Source organism: Gopherus evgoodei, chromosome 2 (genome assembly GCF_007399415.2).
Source record: "Gopherus evgoodei ecotype Sinaloan lineage chromosome 2, rGopEvg1_v1.p, whole genome shotgun sequence".
Taxonomy (NCBI): domain Eukaryota; kingdom Metazoa; phylum Chordata; order Testudines; family Testudinidae; genus Gopherus; species Gopherus evgoodei.
This window is the reverse complement of record NC_044323.1, coordinates 234,633,645-234,650,739: the sequence shown is the minus strand read 5'-3', so window position 1 is coordinate 234,650,739 and position 17,095 is coordinate 234,633,645. Positions and strand designations below refer to the sequence as shown.

The window sequence follows — 17,095 nt, the reverse complement described above, 5'->3', positions numbered from 1 at the left end:
GGTCAAGTTGCAATTCTGAACTATAATTACAGAAGGGCCCAAGATGTGATCAGCAGTTTGAACCAACAAAAATGTCTTGGATGTGGGGTGGGGTTTTGGTTCTACCCATTATAAAGGTAAGGTCCACTTGTGAAATTTGGATTCAGGTCTGAGTTTGGATTTCAAACACCTGCAAAATTCAGGCATGTTCCTCTAGAGGGTAATGGGTTTGAAGACGGAATTCTAAACTCAGAAAGCCAGATAAAAAGCTGGTGCAAACCAGCATAGTGCAATTGACGTTAATGGAGCTGTGCCAACTTACACCATCAAAACTTGCCTTCTTTTGGTATGTTTATGCCTCATAGATAGGCTTTTTCATACAGCCAGCTGGAAAATGAAATCCATTTACCAGTCAGATGTTTTTCATAATGTTCCCACCTCCATTGCTAATTAAGACCCTGATTCAGAAAAGCATCTGCTTATTGGCTTCCCTGGAACCCAATAAAGCTATTTGGGGCAAGTTTGCCCTCAGATATGCACTGATATCAGTGGGGTTCTTCACACAGTTTAGAGGGCAGCATTTGGTCCCTTGTATTTAAGTCTCTTACAGCCCTACTGCACCTCCAGTGGGATCCCAACAGGGCCAAAGTGTATTGTCAGTGGGGACTGAATTCATGTAAATGAGATCGGAATTTGACCCAAGATGATATCACAAATGAATTGCACTCATTTCCATAAGAGCAAGTTTTGGTGCTGCAGGATCATGCAAAGAGAGACTTCTGTCTGTGAGGAAGTAGGTGAACCAACACCAGGAACTCAGAAAAATATTTGCCAGTATCTTTTTAAGTCAGTGATCTATTTTCCCAAAATTGCTGCAATATGAAAGTTCTCCTTTAATATAATCTTAATATAGTGATATGCACTTTAATATTAGTTGTAATTTCACCAGCATAAGATGTATTCAGATTAGACTTTTGGCTCCTAGAGAATAGAGTCTTCCTTTTCTACAGTCTTTGTACAGCACCTAGCACATTGAGGTGCTGGTTTATGACTAGGGCTCCTAAGTGCTACAGTAATACAAACACAATCAAATAAAATAATACACGAGGGGACTGAAAGAACTCACTGACTTGGGACTGAAGTCGCTTTTCCCCAGGGGGATGGTATCTAACACTACCCAGTATTGACGTGCTTCAAAAATAACATTAAATTGGCTTCTAGGAGGAGCGTGTGTGGTTACCTTTTCCCTTGTTACTGCAGTTTTACAATGATGCCTAGAGCACATTACCCCCCTTTTTTTGTTATACATCTAAATAATTTGATTGTTTAATCCATTAAAACGACGTTATTTGTCACGAAGGATGAAAAACCTCCACATGTTAAGCCATTTCTGTCTAAGCACCAGTTAATCAACGGCATCATTTCAGCCCTAGTTAATCGAGGCTTCTTCTTTTTCTTACCACAAATTCATGGGTCTCTAGTTTTTGTCTGAGGCACTACAGCAGCATCCTGCTGGCGACTGTGCCTGCGATGAAACGCACACGACATCCCTTCACAACCCTTCCTCACAGCCCGCCTGAGTTCTGATCAACTGCAGAAAGGCTTGAAGAGTTCTTCTGATTGCCGCGCAGCAAAGAAACAAGGGTATCATCAAACACAATAGTATCATTTTCATCCAGACAACTGCCCTCAAATGCCACTGAATGCGTTTTAACAGCCATTCACTCATGTGCTTTTAATTTCTAGACGGCAAAACCAAGGGTCTCGTGAAACTGCCAACGTTTTTTCAATAGGAAAATAATGTCAGCGTGGTATATACACAGATCACAAGGCGCCTTACATCTCACCGAGGAAGCAGAAAACAAGAGATAAGCGAAGGGGAAGTTTCCATAAATCCCGATCGTTATATGTAGGTTGATTTACTCACTGTTAATACAGAAATTCGGATCACCCGGTTAATGTACAATCTAATGGCAACTGTCGCGTTTGCAAGGTTTTTTGAATAAGACACTTCGATAGTCTTAGTTATAACACTTCCTACCTGCCACCGATCTGATCGTCTCAAGTTAATCGCAAATGCCGGCGTTCATTTCTGTAACAGATGCGTCCTGAAGCGGTAACGTTAGCCCTACGACTTGCAAACACAGACACCAGCAAACCTGACACCCCGACAGCAGATCTTGCGTATCACAGTTTGATGTCGCTTATGTGTTTTCAAACAGTAGGTTTCCCATAAAAACACATTAGTGCGTGAGTCTCATTGGCTGGATTTTACCTCCCGCTTTACTGGAAACTTAACTTGAGTGTATGTTACCAATTATTAAATTTTCAGACCAGCTAAGTGTGTTAAGAGATTCAACTGGAGATTAGCATCTCGGACCTCTCATCAAGCTAGAGATGGGAAATCTTGGTAAAATATCGCCTCGGGGTCCTTTATCGGGACTTTTCTATGGGGGTGTTTTACTTGTTGTTCTTACATATAAATCGGTAATGGCGATGAGCTGTGTTGGCATTAGAACAAACTCTGTCTCTAGTTCATCATTCTGACTAGAAGTTCGCTCGGGAGGTTGACAAAGCCAGGGTGCAAGCCCTGAATCTGATTAGCAGCCTTGGCCGGCTCTGGATCCGGGTTGACGGCAGGTACTTCTCATGCGGGACTAGAGTGGAAAGTTTTCTACCCGCTCGGCCTTTCATAGTAAGAAGTCGGTCGCTGTTGCTTTCAGCCCCCGTTGGGAAATCTCATTCAAGGATTTTTGTCAATGGGCGAGGCCCTGCTCAGCAACCCCGACCCAGCTCCGGCTGACGTCACTAACGAGGCGATAAATATCTGTTGATATAATTGGATGTGAGATTCTGTGTTGTGATAGCAAAACTCTGCCCATTGCTGCTCCGAAAGGGCCCCCATGATTTATTCAGCAGTAGATCGGGGCACGCAATCGGGCTGTCAAGAAAGCGTCAGCTTATTAGGCAAGTGCTGCGTGATTCCAGAAGAGGGTCTACGCTATAAAATCACGCACCCAGGCTCTGATTAGGAGAAAATCTGATCACAAGCCGGGGAAGAGACGGCACGGACAGAGTGACAGCGGGACCTCGGCGAGCCCCCAGTGCGGACAGACTCCGCCTGCCCTACGAACCGGCAGCGCCATCTCTGAGGTAGGCAGCGATCACCGGCCTGAGCCGCAACCAAGCAAACTTCTGCCTGCCCGGGCGCAGCTGTGAGGCTCTGGCTGACAAACGGTTGCAGAGACTTCCAAGGAGCCTGGCAAACCAGCTCCTGGGGGGTCCCGCGGGAGGGAGCAATGACCGAGGAGCCGAGGGCCGGGTGGAATATTGCCTGGGAAGCAGCCACGGCGCTGTACGTCTTTAAACGGGACGCTTGCTCCCTGCCCGGCCCCGGCTGGCTGCCGGCCCTCGCTTGCTAGCCGTGCTACGGCGCTGGGCCGTCGGGGGCTTGCTCCTTCCAGCGCCTCTGAGACGCCTGGAGACGCCAACCGGAGAAGGGAACAGCTCCCCCGTGCCCGGGGCAGGGCCAGAGACCGGGGGGCGCAGGGGCGGCTGATCCTTTCAGCACCTCGGACAGCGGCCCGAGCGGCTCCCTCTCTGGGGTTGGCCGGCGGCCAGCCGCACCCACCGGGCTATGCGCTCCTGTCCCGACAGTCTAACTCCAACGCGGCAGGTTTTCTCTCCCCGCCCCGCGCCTTCCCCTCCCGCCCTCCCCCCGCTTCTGTCCCCTGTTGCAGATCTGGGCGTTGATCATGAAGCTCCAGCTGTTGGTCTCCACAGGGATCCTGCTGGTTGCTCTCCTGCCCTGCCATGACTGCAGAGCCCTCAGCAAGAGCCCCCCCGCCGCCGCCAGCGCTCCTTTGCCGCCAGATTTCCTCCATCCGCAGCCGAGCCTGCCCGTGCTGCTCCGCATGGGAGAAGAGTATTTCCTGCGGCTGGGCAACCTCAACAAGAGCCCCACCGCCTCCTTCTTCGCCTCCAGCAGCAGCAGCAGCAGCCGCCTACCGCCCGGCGCCCCCGCCACCAACTTTTTCCGAGCAGCGGTGCAACAGCTGCAGCAGCTCCCCGAGCGCTCGCTGGAGAGTGCGGCGGGCCCCGGGGAGGGGGAAGCCGAGAGCCTGCCCCGGGAGGCGATGGAGAGGGAGAAGCGATCCGAGGAGCCCCCGATCTCGCTGGATCTGACTTTCCACCTCCTCCGAGAAGTCTTGGAAATGGCCAGAGCCGAACAGTTAGCGCAGCAGGCTCACAGCAACAGGAAACTGATGGAGATCATCGGGAAATGAAGCGGCCTCGCCTTGCCAAAGAGATTCTGCAGTTAGCACAAAATGATACAGTATTATATACCATAGTGCTGCTCTGATGTCATCTCTTTATTTTTCTATAGCTTTAAACATAGAGGGTGTACGCTGAACAGAGCCCATGTCCCTTGGTTAGCATGCACAGCAGTGTATTCCCGTGCAGTGACGAGAGAAGTGTCGTTTGTAACTTTCTCACCTTTATTTTTCCATTTCAAACTTGTTCTAGTGACATCGCTACTTAGGAGGGGGACAGCGGAAGAAAGGTTTCAAAGAAGCCGTTGGACGAGAGAGATGTTTTCTTGTGGGAAAAGGTGTGTGTTTGTGTGTGGGTGGGTAGGTGGGAGGATCTCTGTAAGCTTCTGCGACTCAACTTTTTCCTGTACCATTTCTGTAATAAAACATCTTTTCAGCGCTCGGTCAATTTTGTTGTGTAAGAGAATGTTTAATATTTATATTTTTAATAAAAGCTGCAAAGTAACTGTGGTTTTATAGACTTTCTTGCCATATGGTCTTCTAGATTCAGCAGCGGTTTCCTTTCGGTATATATTAAAAAAAGCTTTTCCTGAGCTATTTGTTTGGGGGTTTTTTTACATCCACCCGCCCGTAATAGCGCTGAAATGAAACGGAGGATTCGTTAACAACTTGCACGCTGATAGCTCAAAAGAAGAGAGGTGTAAGATGAGTATGTGTCAATTATAGGACACTGCTAAGGGTATGTCCTGAGGATACAGCTAGGGTCTCTGGTCTTCAGTGCAGTTCAAGGGTCTCTGGGATATTTATGCTTTCTCCCGGTTATATGCTTTAACACCGCATGCACTCCATGTACAGAAAATGCATCCATCAGGGTACTTAGCAGCACTTTCACTCTCCGCTCCCGAATTCAATTGTTTAACTCAGCTCTGTTCAAAGAAAATGACTCCAGTCTAAAACCTGTCGTTCAAACAGCCAGTCTATCTCCCTCCCCATTTTTCTTGTCTCCCATTTAAACAAAATGAGGGCGACTGTGCTGGGTTTACGGGGATGCAATTACAAAAACCCCAAGGAGCTGGAAGATTATTGCATCTGAGAACTATTTTACATGAAGTTTTGCGGGGATTAAGCCACACGCTTGGCAATGCCACCGGTGATTGTTTTGTAAAGTTGAAGGCTTAACGTCGAAAACCCCAATTCTGTTCATGAGAAGAAACGTTTCTACAAAATGCTTTAAACAGACATAAATGTACTCGCCCCCTTCCCGCTAACCTCGACATACAGTCTAGCGAGAGGCCACGTTTGAGCGAGCTCCTGTGTCCAGCACCTCAACCATCCCCTGCATGATTAAACACTTCTGACGTAGCGTATAATACCAGAACAGCGCCAAGTCACTGGGGAAGACTGAACGCCTTTTTGAACGGTCTAACCACACATAACGCCCAGTCCTGCACGCCACACACTAACTCCCCGACACCACTGGGAATTTGGGGGCGTGGGGAACGGAGAACTGGGCTTCCAGCATTAGCACACTAAGGTTCTGTGTTAACTTCAAAGCAGATGTTCCAATCTCTCCGGCAGAGCACAAACTTTTATGGAAGTTTCTAATTAGGGATGACACCTCACACTCTGTAGCATGCCCTGAAGGGTCTATCGTGTGACTGGCCGAATGGGAACCCCAAAGAATTAAATTGATCTAATAGGAGGGTTCAGTCTCTGGAGTATATTCTCCTCCTGGGACCCTACACTGCCATCCTTGTACGTAAGAACTTCTCATTGACTACAGCTGGAGTTTGTGAATGGCTAGACGGCAGAATCCGGTGGGCCTGTAATTAACACGAATGAGCGCTGAGTTCGGGGATGCATCTGTGTGCAGGCTGCGCTCTAGCAGAGAAATGCATTTTATGGTGTCATGAAACTGATTTTTAAAATGTTTGGTTTAAGGCAATCACTCAAGTGCTATTGATTTTGTTAAACACTTTAAATTCTCATATTCGCATGAGTACGGGAAAGGGACAGTTCCTTACTGAATTCATTCATATTTATGAAGTCAGCTTTCTCCTATTATCTTATGAATCATCAGGAAAAAAAAGAGTTCAAAGGGATTTTGTGCAACCAATGAAGACAAGTCTGAGTATTGGTTGCAAATATTCGTTAGGAATAACTTGTCAAAAAACAAGAACAAAATCTTGTGGAAAAAACACAACTGGATGTGGTGATGAATTTTACTGCTGTTCAGTGAAGATATAACTCTTAACATAGGCTTTGTTATTTCAAAGCTCTTCACAAACATTAACTAACTGATCCTCAAACCCATCCTTCATAGTCCCATTTTACAGGAAGAAAAATAGAAACAACATAGATGGCAAACGGCTTTCCAAAGGCTACACTGCAAACTGTTGTCAGTATTGGGCTTTGTATTCAAGAATTACTTGGCTCTCACATTAAACTATACTGCCTTCTAGCATGTATTAATCAACCATTTCATGCTATTGACTGTGGTACCATGTCTTCATGGTCAGTCATGGTGCTATAAGAAGAGCTGTGTATTCAGGGCCTGATTCAAAGCCCACTGAAGTCAGGGGAAAGATTCCCCTTGACTTCAGTGGGCTTTGGATCCAGCTCTCAGACCCTGACCTTGTAAGATATTGATCACTCTCAAAGACAATTGAACTCTTTCAGAGATGATGACAGGCAGCACCCATTAGGAAATACAGTATTCAGTTCTGTAATCATTTATTAAAATGTCCTTAGAGTGTTAGGGTGAAATCCTGACCCCAAGGAAGTCAGTGGGAAAACTCCCAGAATTTCACCTTCAGAATCAAATGCAATGTCAATCTGCTCACTATTAGAAAAGGCATGTCAGTTTATGTAATCAGTTTCATTAGTTAAATATCTGTAGTATGCGTCTCTCTGCACTGTGGTAGCCTTTTCCATAGGTTTATAATCTTTCAAATACAATCTTTAAGAGATACTTGCAATAAACTCATCACCGTTCAGCTCAGAATGGTCTTTCCTGGTTTCTGAGGTCTTGCCCTTTTCCTATCAAATTGCTCATTATGATAAAAGTGAGAGTGTTGATTTCATGTATTAAAGGAAGTTGAGAAGCTATAGGTATAACAGATACGGACATAGACAGGCACAAGCTGACACTCATTCAGAACCCTCTCTTTGCCTTTTGGGGAAGTACAGATAATGAACCACATATAGATTAGTATTCCACATAATTCAGGAAGGGTTCCAATCAAGTGCTTCCTATACCTATATCTTTATTGTCTACAGGTATATAAAATATAACACCAAATAACACTTCTGAGTGGTCTGAGTGTTATTCATTGTGACCTATCAACCACAGCTGGAAAACACAAATCTAAAGGTGAAATGCTCCTCTTGCCATCCTCATTTATGCTCAGTTATTGCACATCAGCATGCAGTAGCACCACTTGTGCCGGAGTCATTCAGCACAGTGGTTGTATTGAGTGGAATTTTAGACTTACCTTTGAATTTTGTGGCTTTCATCAAGGATTTACCACAAGCATTAGCAATAAGTTGAAAGGATGGAGTTACTCCAACTGGAGTAATTAAGAGTAGTGAGGGGGTCATATTTTCATTGACAAATGATGCTATTAGTCATATTTCAACTAACAGTGTTGGGTAAGCACTTACAAAAATACAGCAGGATACTCAGGCTGGCTACAGACAATCATAGTGCTCACTAATTTTGCAACTGTAATTATAGCATGAAGCTTCTGTTCAACATTCTCCTTTCTGAAACAGGTTTTACTTGGACACAGTCAAACTTAGTATAGTATTTCATCAAGACATCTATTTGTCCAGTTTTCCCACTCCCTTTATTCATCTATTTCCAAACATCACTCTAATCTAAAAGTATCAGATACAGTATAATGGAATTCAAATAACGTCCTTGGAATTAAACCTGATCAAGATGTCCCTTATATGGACTATTTCTTGTTGGTTCCAGCCAGGTCACTTGCTGCCTCATGGCTCCTCTTAGGTAAGTACATCCAAAGCCAGCCGGAATGATAGTCATCATTCATTCAATGAGTTTAACCAGGAGAAAGAGAAGACATGACGAGCCGGCTCATCAGTTCTTTCATTGCTCCCTGGAACGTCTTCCACTTGTCCTTGACGGGATAGTTCAGACCCAGTCTATATGAGAAGAAAATGTTTACAAGGGGAAGAAGAAAAGCTCATCTTTTAAAGCTGGGATTATGTTTGCAATACGGTTCTATAATACTGGCTTCTTTCTATCAATAAAGTTTGACAGGCAGTAGAAAGAAGGAAAGATAACGAACATGAAAAGCCTTTGGCGGCAGGAGCCATGAATGAAATCTTGGCCTATTGAAGCCAATGGGAGTTTTGCAATTGACTTCAATAGGGCCAGGATTTCACCCCATGTGTTTGCATAGCTCAAAAGGCCTTCAATTCTTACATGAAATCAAGTATATTTCCCATACTACACAATGTGAGTAAGAGTATCCTACTGTGGGAAATATACTTGATTTCAATGGGACTGTTTGCAAGTAAGGTATTATTTAAAATAAGTAAGGATGGTAGAATTGTGTCCTTTAACACTAAATACGCCTCAACCATTTCTAACAGTTGCATAATGTAAAGTTATCAAAATCATGGTGCAAACATATGTACAGGTATTGACAACATATCACAGATACTTATGAAGAACTACAGCATAGGATGGATGATTATTTGGCATTTTCCAAGCAATTTTTGTAAGTATGTAATGTTAAAATCCATACTGGAATTAGTGAGAAATGATGGTCTGTTATGTGTAAGTTGGCTAATGGGCTTCATTCCAGTTACTGTCTAGTTGGACAATGTCATACCACTATAGGCCAAGTCCTAAAGTCTTGTGGACATGAACACAAGTAGTTTCCTGTTTCTTTTCCTACATCTAATTGAAGTTTTCAGTTTATTTTTAAGGGCCAGATCCTTAATTAGTATTAATTGACATAGCCCCAGTGGTTTCAATGGGGGTAATATAATTTACACCAGCTAAGAATCTGTCCCTAAAACTTGAAAGACAGATTAATCTAGCCTCTTAATTTGGACAAGATTATCAAAATGATGCATCTCTGTTGCAGGTTCAAAATGTGGTGTACAAATTTGGCCGTATTATTTACATTTAAATTTTCAATAAACAATGCTTTCCAGTGAGTAAACCTATTGTGCACTTGAATGAGAGTGCAAAAATTAGTGGAAGACCTGGAGGAGGAATTACCTATTTAAGTACCAGAGTTCCTTTTCAGCAAGGTTGTAGCGAAAATTTGCCTCCTAAACTTAGTAAACAGGTTTGTCTGCCACGTTGTTGTAGCCGTGTTGATCCCAGGCTATGAGACAGACAACGTAGATGAGGTAATATCTTTTATTGGATCAACTTCGGGAAACTTCACAATATGAAGGAGAAGGACGCCAGACTAAACATTACTTCCTGAGCAAATGCAAGAACCCATCTTATATTTAGCTCAGACAGTCTGGTTACTTGAAGAGCTCTGTGACACTTGAAAGACTGTACCTTCTACCAACAGAAGTTGGTCCAATAAAATATATTATCTCACCCACCTAGTCTCTCTCAGATTTGCACATTATAAGGAATTAGACACACAACAGTCAGATCCTCAGATGAAGTTCTGGCCCACAGACCTGAATAATGTGTGTAAAATCTTTTGGCCAAAACTTCTAATGTGGGTTCCTAAAGTCAGATGCCTTCAGTAAAGAAGTGGCCTGATTTTTATAAGTGTTGAGCACCCAGCACTCCCCTTTGCTTGACTTCAATTGGTGTGGTAAGTGCTCAGCACTTCTGAAAATAACGCCATTTGTTTGGGTTTGTTATGTAGATTTAGGGAATCCACGTTTGAAAAGTTTGCAACTGAAATGCCTAGAACAACTAAAAATAATGATCATTATGCATGCACGTTTTTGTGCACCCACATCCCCAATAGGGCACTTAATATACACCCTTAGTGCACATAGTCTTAAATGTCTGGCAAATAATTAATAACACCCACCTCACCTCTGATTTCTTCTCTGAAGCTGCCTTATTATTCTATCATTTATCTTACTGTACAGCATCAGCCAGATGGATCACCTCCACCTGATGTTCCAACAACTATTTCATTCTGGTTCCAGACTACTTGATCCAGCAAAGTACTTAGACCCAGATCCACAAAGGTACACAGGCACTGACACAGTGAAGGTTAGGATCCTAAATAACTTTGTGGATCAGGGCCTTAAGCACATACTTAACTTTAAATCAACAGGGCACCTGACAAGCTTAAATTTAAGCATATGCATAAGTGCTTTGGTAGATTGGGAACTAAAAGAATTGGGAAAAATAAAAGAATAATTACTTGGTCTTCTCTACATTAGGAGATGCACATTAATTAACACATGGTAGACCTCGCCTGCTGACACAAGCTTAAACCCAATAGCCTTTTGTCTATATGGCACAGGGTGGCTGGCCCCAGAAAATGAAGTAGGTCCAGTTCCCCTGTGCCTGAGCTGGTGCTCCCATTTAGCCAGTTATGAGAGTGAGGCAGCCCCTGGGTGCTATAAAAAGTCAGGGAGAGACTGACCGAGGGAGAGTCCTGGTGAGAGTTGGTCAGAAGACTGGAGGAGTTTCTGGGGAAAGTTGCAGAAAGATCTCTGCAGGCCCTCCGTGGGAAGAGGAAGGAATGAACTAGGAAACTACGTCTGGAACTAGGGAAAAGGCTGAAGGCAGACGAGCAGTGAGAGTGGTTTGCTGGCTGTTGTCCCCAAGCCAGAGAACCAGGGATGGAGACAGCTGAAGACAGGGGAGCAGCAGAGGAATTTAGCAACTGATATCTCAGGGCCAGAGAGCTTAGCCCAGAGTGAAAGGGCCAGGGAGAATGAAGGAAGGGGCACTGGCAAGGATGTTCCCAGCAGAGAGGCTGTGGGGGGGTACCAATGGGAAAAGCCCAGTTATATTGCAGTTGGAAGGGCTGCCCTGGTACAAGGACAGGACTGGGCTATGCTTGATATCTAGGGCATGGTGAGACTTCAGGGCTGTGCTGAAGAGCCAGGCCATGGTGAGGGACACCAGAGCTGTGCTGGAGAGCCAGGCAGTGGTGTAGTCCTCAACTACAGCATCTCCCTGTCCTCAGGCTGCAGGAATGGGGCACAGTGGTGTAGTGGAGCTGGAACGCTGTTCCAGTGTCTTTCAGCTCCATCACACTACTGGAGCCAGGGCCCGGAGAGGGATGCCGGAGCTGGATGTTACCTGTAGTGTTTGGATTATGCTGGGGGAAGTCTGGACTATTCTTGTGGGACTTTTGTTACGATTTATGTGCATGGGATTCTGTAATAAATGAGCCCCGCAAGGGCTATATTTACACTTGGGAATACTCTGTGGACTATTTCTGGGGACTCTGAAGGAGGGGAATTGAGGCAGGCCTGCCTGTTATGCTGCAGTCTGCCACAAGAGAGCACTCCAGGCGGGGGGCAGCCCCATGACACTACACCAAGTACTAAATCATATCTAATATTGTGCAAGCTAATACCTGTTATAGCATGATGGTATTTCCCAGTTTAGGCACAAACTTCAAGACTCCTTCAACCCCTCTTTGGTTTTGGATGTATTAAGTGTTTACTCCATGCATTTCACCATGCTCAACAGAATTCCAGTCTACTAGCTCTCTGCTTGGTGAAAACCTCGGAGAGTACGTTTATACTGTGATAAAAGACCCACAGCACAGCTGCAGCTGCCCTGGGTCAGCTGACTCAAGTTCGTGGGGTTCATGCTGTGGGGCTTTACAAGTGCAGTGTAAACATTTGGGCTCAGGCTGGAGCCCTGGCTATAGCCCCCTCCCCCTTCACGAACATCTGCACAGCAAGTTTATAGCCCTGCAACCCGAGTCCTCTGAGCCCGAGTCAGCTGATCTGGGCCAGTCATGGGTCTTTTCAAGAGTCATTAATAGATACCACAATTAGCTGTGGGTGGAATAGAGGCAATAGTGAGAATGCAGCTCTGCATGGACTTGTAAACTTGCATTTTCGGACCTGGAATGTTTTAAGATCTGCCACTCATGGAGTCATACAATTATTTAGACCTATTATTATCAGATTGGTAAAAAGGGAAATTCTTAAATTCTACTTCAACTCCCAGAGAAAGTTGTTGCTTGTATAACTCAACTCACTTCCCTTTGTAACAGCAGACTGTGCGCTGCAAAATTATACTGTATCATTAAGATATTTCAGGACAAACTTTTCAGCTCCAGTGTTCATTGAAAAAGAGCTTTTAAAAATAGAGTGGTAGGGAGAGACTTTTGAAGGCAGAAAGGGGAGTCTGGCACACAACTGAAAGTCAATGGAAGTTGGGCAACTAACTTCCCCTCGTGCCTTTGAAACACTCCTCCGTCATGGACTGTACTGCTCCTCAGAAAGAAGGCAGCTTTCTCCATGTCATAGCAGTCTATACCATATGGCTTTCACATGGTGTCTAAAGTCGATTCAACACTTTATAATGTCTTCCTGTTGCTAGTAAGTAATGAACCTTTATCTGAAATTTATCTCCTAGACTAGGGCTCTTTCTAGGGGCAGGGATTGTGTATTCATACAGTACAAAGCATAATGGGGTCCCATGCCTTGATTGGGGCCTCTACTAAAAATAATAATGAATAACTAAAACATTCACTTCAGATCATATTAAACACATTAAAGCAATTTTGGAGACATGCTAAACACCTAGGATATGATTCAGACTTTCCTCACTGACTTCAGGAGGCACTGAATCATGCCCTCAATAAACACCAGGAATTCACATTCGGACAAGTCATGATTAGAACTGAGCACCTGGTCTTAATTCAGGTTTTACTCAAGCAACATTATAACAGAAGTCAATGGGCCATATTCTGAGAAGTGCTGACCAGCTGCAACTCCTACTGAATTCAGCAGCTGCTCAGTGCCGCTCCAGCTCTGGTACACACAATTTGCCTGAGTAAGGATTGAGTAAAGCTAAGAACCTCAGGTTTTATTTAATCTGATGAGTTGCAAGTACTCAGCACCTATCAGGATTCGGTTCATTGAGCATTAGACACAAGCACCAGTTAAATCTTTACAAGGTTCACATTAATACAGGAAAATTGACTTTGTCCTGCAAGTGGTTTGATTTATATTGTGGGGAGGGGAGTAGAAAGTGGATAGACTGCTCGTGCATATTAGTTACCAGGAGTATTTCAAAGTTTTACATTCCGCTTTCTGCGTACAGCCACCAACCCGTCTCCATATCGTCCACACACAAAAACTTCAGTATATCATAAACAAGCTTTACTGGAATTAAGAACTTTGTCGTACTTACCATTTTTTACAAAGTCAGTAAATAACTATCTTTTTTGGTAGCTGTGCATATTTTTTATGTTATCTAATTGTGTAAAACCCTACTTTCTTCTACAGATCTTTGCTGTACTGTTGCATGGGTACTGGATTGTGTAAGGTTACATTATGCTAGGTGCAGAATGATGTAACATAATGAAAAGTGAGGGGTAAGATAGCTTCATCTCCCTAAGGCTATAGAAACACATCAGAAACAGAATAGAATTTGTTATTGTGCATTTCCTATAGGGTGACCAGATAGCAAGTGTGAAAAATCAGGATGGGGAGGGGAGTAATAGGCACCTATGTAAGACGAAGCCCAAATATCAGGACTGTCCCTATAAAATCAGGACATCTGGTCACCCTAATTTCCTACCTATACATCTCTGCTCTTTTATATAATACCTAACACTCAGTAAAAAGTTTTCCTTAGAATGCTACCTATGACATCAGGGCTTCTATGTGACAGTCAGTTTAGTTATCTGCAGTCTTCCTGCTACTTTATGCAGGCTGCTACTCGATAATTTATGTCCCTCCAAAGACTATATTCATGGCCCAAGAGCAAAAAAAAAGGCTTATACATGAATAAAGCAGAAATCAGTACGTTTTCTTTACACTGAGTGAAACTCTTCCTGTGCAGAAGGCAGCTCAAGGTCTCTGTGCCTCTTGCATTCATTTAAGACCTCCAAATAGTCCCAGCTATGCCCTGTTTTGAGGGATTTAAGTGGTGCATAGGCCTTGAGCTAGACCTCTGCATGAGAGTGAAGTTCATCCATATTGGCCACAGGAAAATGCAGTTCACTGACATTTTAGAACATGACTGAAATCATGACATGTTTTTTTCAGTTTTTAATCACATTAGTCCTTACTCAGACAATCAGAGGGAGTTTGCTTGAGTAAGGATCAAGTAAAAAATCTCAGTATTTGACCTTTTTTTTTTTTTTATTGCTGCTGCTACTAAGGCAAAATCTCCAAAATAACTCATTTGCCACAGTAACTCCATTGAGGGGTATGCCTGCAAAGAAAAACCTGTGGCGCTGAATCTCAGAGTCGGGATCCATTGACTGAGGCTCACAGGGTTCAGGGCTAAAAACAGACATTCCTGTTCAGGCAGGGGCCCAGGGAATGAAGTCTGGCAAGCGTGGAGAGTCTCGGAGCATCTGCTTCAGCCTAAGCGGGAACGTCTACACAGTTATTTTTAGCCTTGCAGCCTGAGTCCAGTGTGGCTGAGTCAGTTGACCCAGGTTCTGAGACACAGTGCTGTTGGTTTTCTTTGTAGTGTGGGTTCAGCCTATGGCTCTTAAAGTGATCTTGGGCCAAATTCCTCTCTCAGTTTCATTGACTCAATGGAGATTGCTCTGGATTTACACTGATACAGCAGAACAAAAATTTGGGCCAAAAGTTCTAAATCTGACCTTAGAAAGCTGTTTCTTAAGTCAGTGTGCCACTTTCTGCTCTCAGTTACCCTTGAGCAACTCCACTGACGGCAGGTGTCTTCTGCTGGCTTGTCTTGATTGGGGGGTGGATTGCAAGGATGTATGTTTGGGGAAAAAGTGGAACTCAGTAAAATGAGCAGTAACATTACATGAATCCTGCCTCTAAGGGCTTGTCTAGACTAGGAAAATGAGTGGTCTGTTAATTAACTAGTTTTAACTAACATTTTTAAACACCATTAGGACCCAGTGTTGACAAAAATGATCATGCTTAAAAACATGTTAATTGGTCACATACCCATCCCATAATTTGTAGGCTCTGGTTGGTGCTTCAACTGTCAGGTCCTACACCTCTGATTCTAATCATATTCAGGTAGTGAAAATAAAGGGCATGCAAGAGGTTATTTTAAATAGTTTAATCTTTAGTTAAAGAATGTCTGTTTATGCAACATAGTTGCTTCAGCAGAATACCTGGCAGCTATCACCCTTATCACCATACTGCTTCAAGATGAGAGATTCCTTTTATTAAACGCCTTCTTTTAAACAAAAAATTCAGGGTGAACCAATAGAATGTTATCTGAAAAAAACTGTTCAGCTATATACGGTAGCAGACAGCATACAAATAGGCAGACTCCATCAATTATAATCCTAGCTGTGTCATTCTTTGAATGGTGGCCAGTAGTGTATTTTAAAAGTCCATTGGGACTAAATGTTTTACTTGAATGAATTTTCATTACTTACAATTAGTGCTGTGTGGCAAACGGATAATGCAATGTCACTTACTCAGGATCTCAACAATACCAAATTTAGTTCTGAGCAAAACCTGCTCAGATTTGCTTATTTTTGCGTAGGTTGCATACATTCCCTGTAGAATATTAAGTAAACCACAGGCCTGGGAGTCTGACCAAATGTTGAAACCAGTTCTGGGGAAGAGTATCTTAAAGAAAAACTTCCTTGTGTTGGTATTGTCTGAAAGGTCTTTTGGGACAAACAAAACCCTTCATTTCACTTCATTCCTAATCGATCTCAATGCCTCGGCCAAAATCTAACAAAAGCACACCCTTTTAACTTTCCATCCAGCTTCTTTATGTATACCAAAGATGTTTACTCTCTCTACCGAGAGCAATTAGCTTTCAGTCTGGATCAAAGCCTAGTCTTGCTGTCAGAGAAAACAGAAAGGAAAAAATTACAAGGAAGAGTGGGTCACAACTCCAACTTTTAAGTTCTAGGGCCCTACTCAGTGGCAGAAAGGGAAGGAAGCAGTTTTACAAAACGCAGGTGGTTCAAGCTGAAGGGTCTTTTCTGGATTTACCCATCCATCATTCTTCGATACTCCCATAGCAAATCTCTGGAGCTTCTCTGGTTAATCAACTATCCCTGATCATTTCTGGTCCTGCCCCTTTTCCAATTGCACCAGAGACTAGTCTAATAAAAACAATTTAAAAAATCCTCTAACTCCCTCACCAGCAATGAATGAGCACTGATTGCCAGCATGAGAAATTTAGTACTCACACTACTGCCTGCCCTCAAAGATCCTCTCTTCCTCCACTTTTCTCTCCCAGCAGATAAGCAGGGAGAAACAAGCAAGAACTGAATTAAAATATACAAAACCTCTAAGTGTTACCTTACAGGACATAGCCCATCTAATTCCAGCCAAAAGAAACTTTCCTACCTTGCTGCAGGGATAGGTAGAAAATCTAATAGTGGATCAGTCAAGTTGGCTATGCTGCCTAGCTGTTCCACTGGGAAATACACAGTGCTGTAAATTAAAGATTTTTTTAAAATGAATGCTGTGGTAAACCTGATGAATGAGACACCCTATCAATTCAGATTGTGACTCACCCAAGAATTTGATTCATTGTATCAGATAACAGAGCCAGCATAATTTATGGGGTTTATAGACACAGCATGCTTTGAAGGTGTGAATGCTAGTTTAACTTAGTCATGAATGAATGACTTAGCTGTGTTATTGTAAATATGTTGGACGTGGCACATAAGAGCTGTGGACATGTTGCACATTCTATGAAGGCCAGAAAAATACCA

The 17,095-nt window shown here is 43.5% G+C and overlaps 2 protein-coding genes across 2 annotated transcripts in view; one reads left to right on the top strand and one right to left on the bottom strand.

Annotated features, from left to right (window-relative positions):
* Window positions 1–2,835: 2,835 nt before the first annotated feature.
* Window positions 2,836–4,800, top strand: CRH (corticotropin releasing hormone). The gene is made up of 2 exons (XM_030549575.1): window positions 2,836–3,132; window positions 3,720–4,800. Exon 2 carries the CDS (start codon window positions 3,735–3,737, stop codon window positions 4,263–4,265), a length of 531 nt encoding a protein of 176 aa, XP_030405435.1. The 5' UTR covers window positions 2,836–3,132; window positions 3,720–3,734; the 3' UTR covers window positions 4,266–4,800.
* A 1,679-nt stretch (window positions 4,801–6,479) lies between these two features.
* The window catches only part of TRIM55 (tripartite motif containing 55), an 89,578-nt gene continuing 78,962 nt past the window's right edge, over window positions 6,480–17,095 (bottom strand). Inside the window, 1 exon segment of the mRNA XM_030553200.1 lies at window positions 6,480–8,420. Coding sequence (XP_030409060.1) covers window positions 8,301–8,420 — 120 coding nt within the window. The 3' untranslated portion in view covers window positions 6,480–8,300.

Bases quoted from the DNA above. Each gene is read 5' to 3' on its own strand.
- CRH (XM_030549575.1), top strand. From the start codon at position 3,735: ATGAAGCTCCAGCTGTTGGTCTCCACAGGGATCCTGCTGGTTGCTCTC.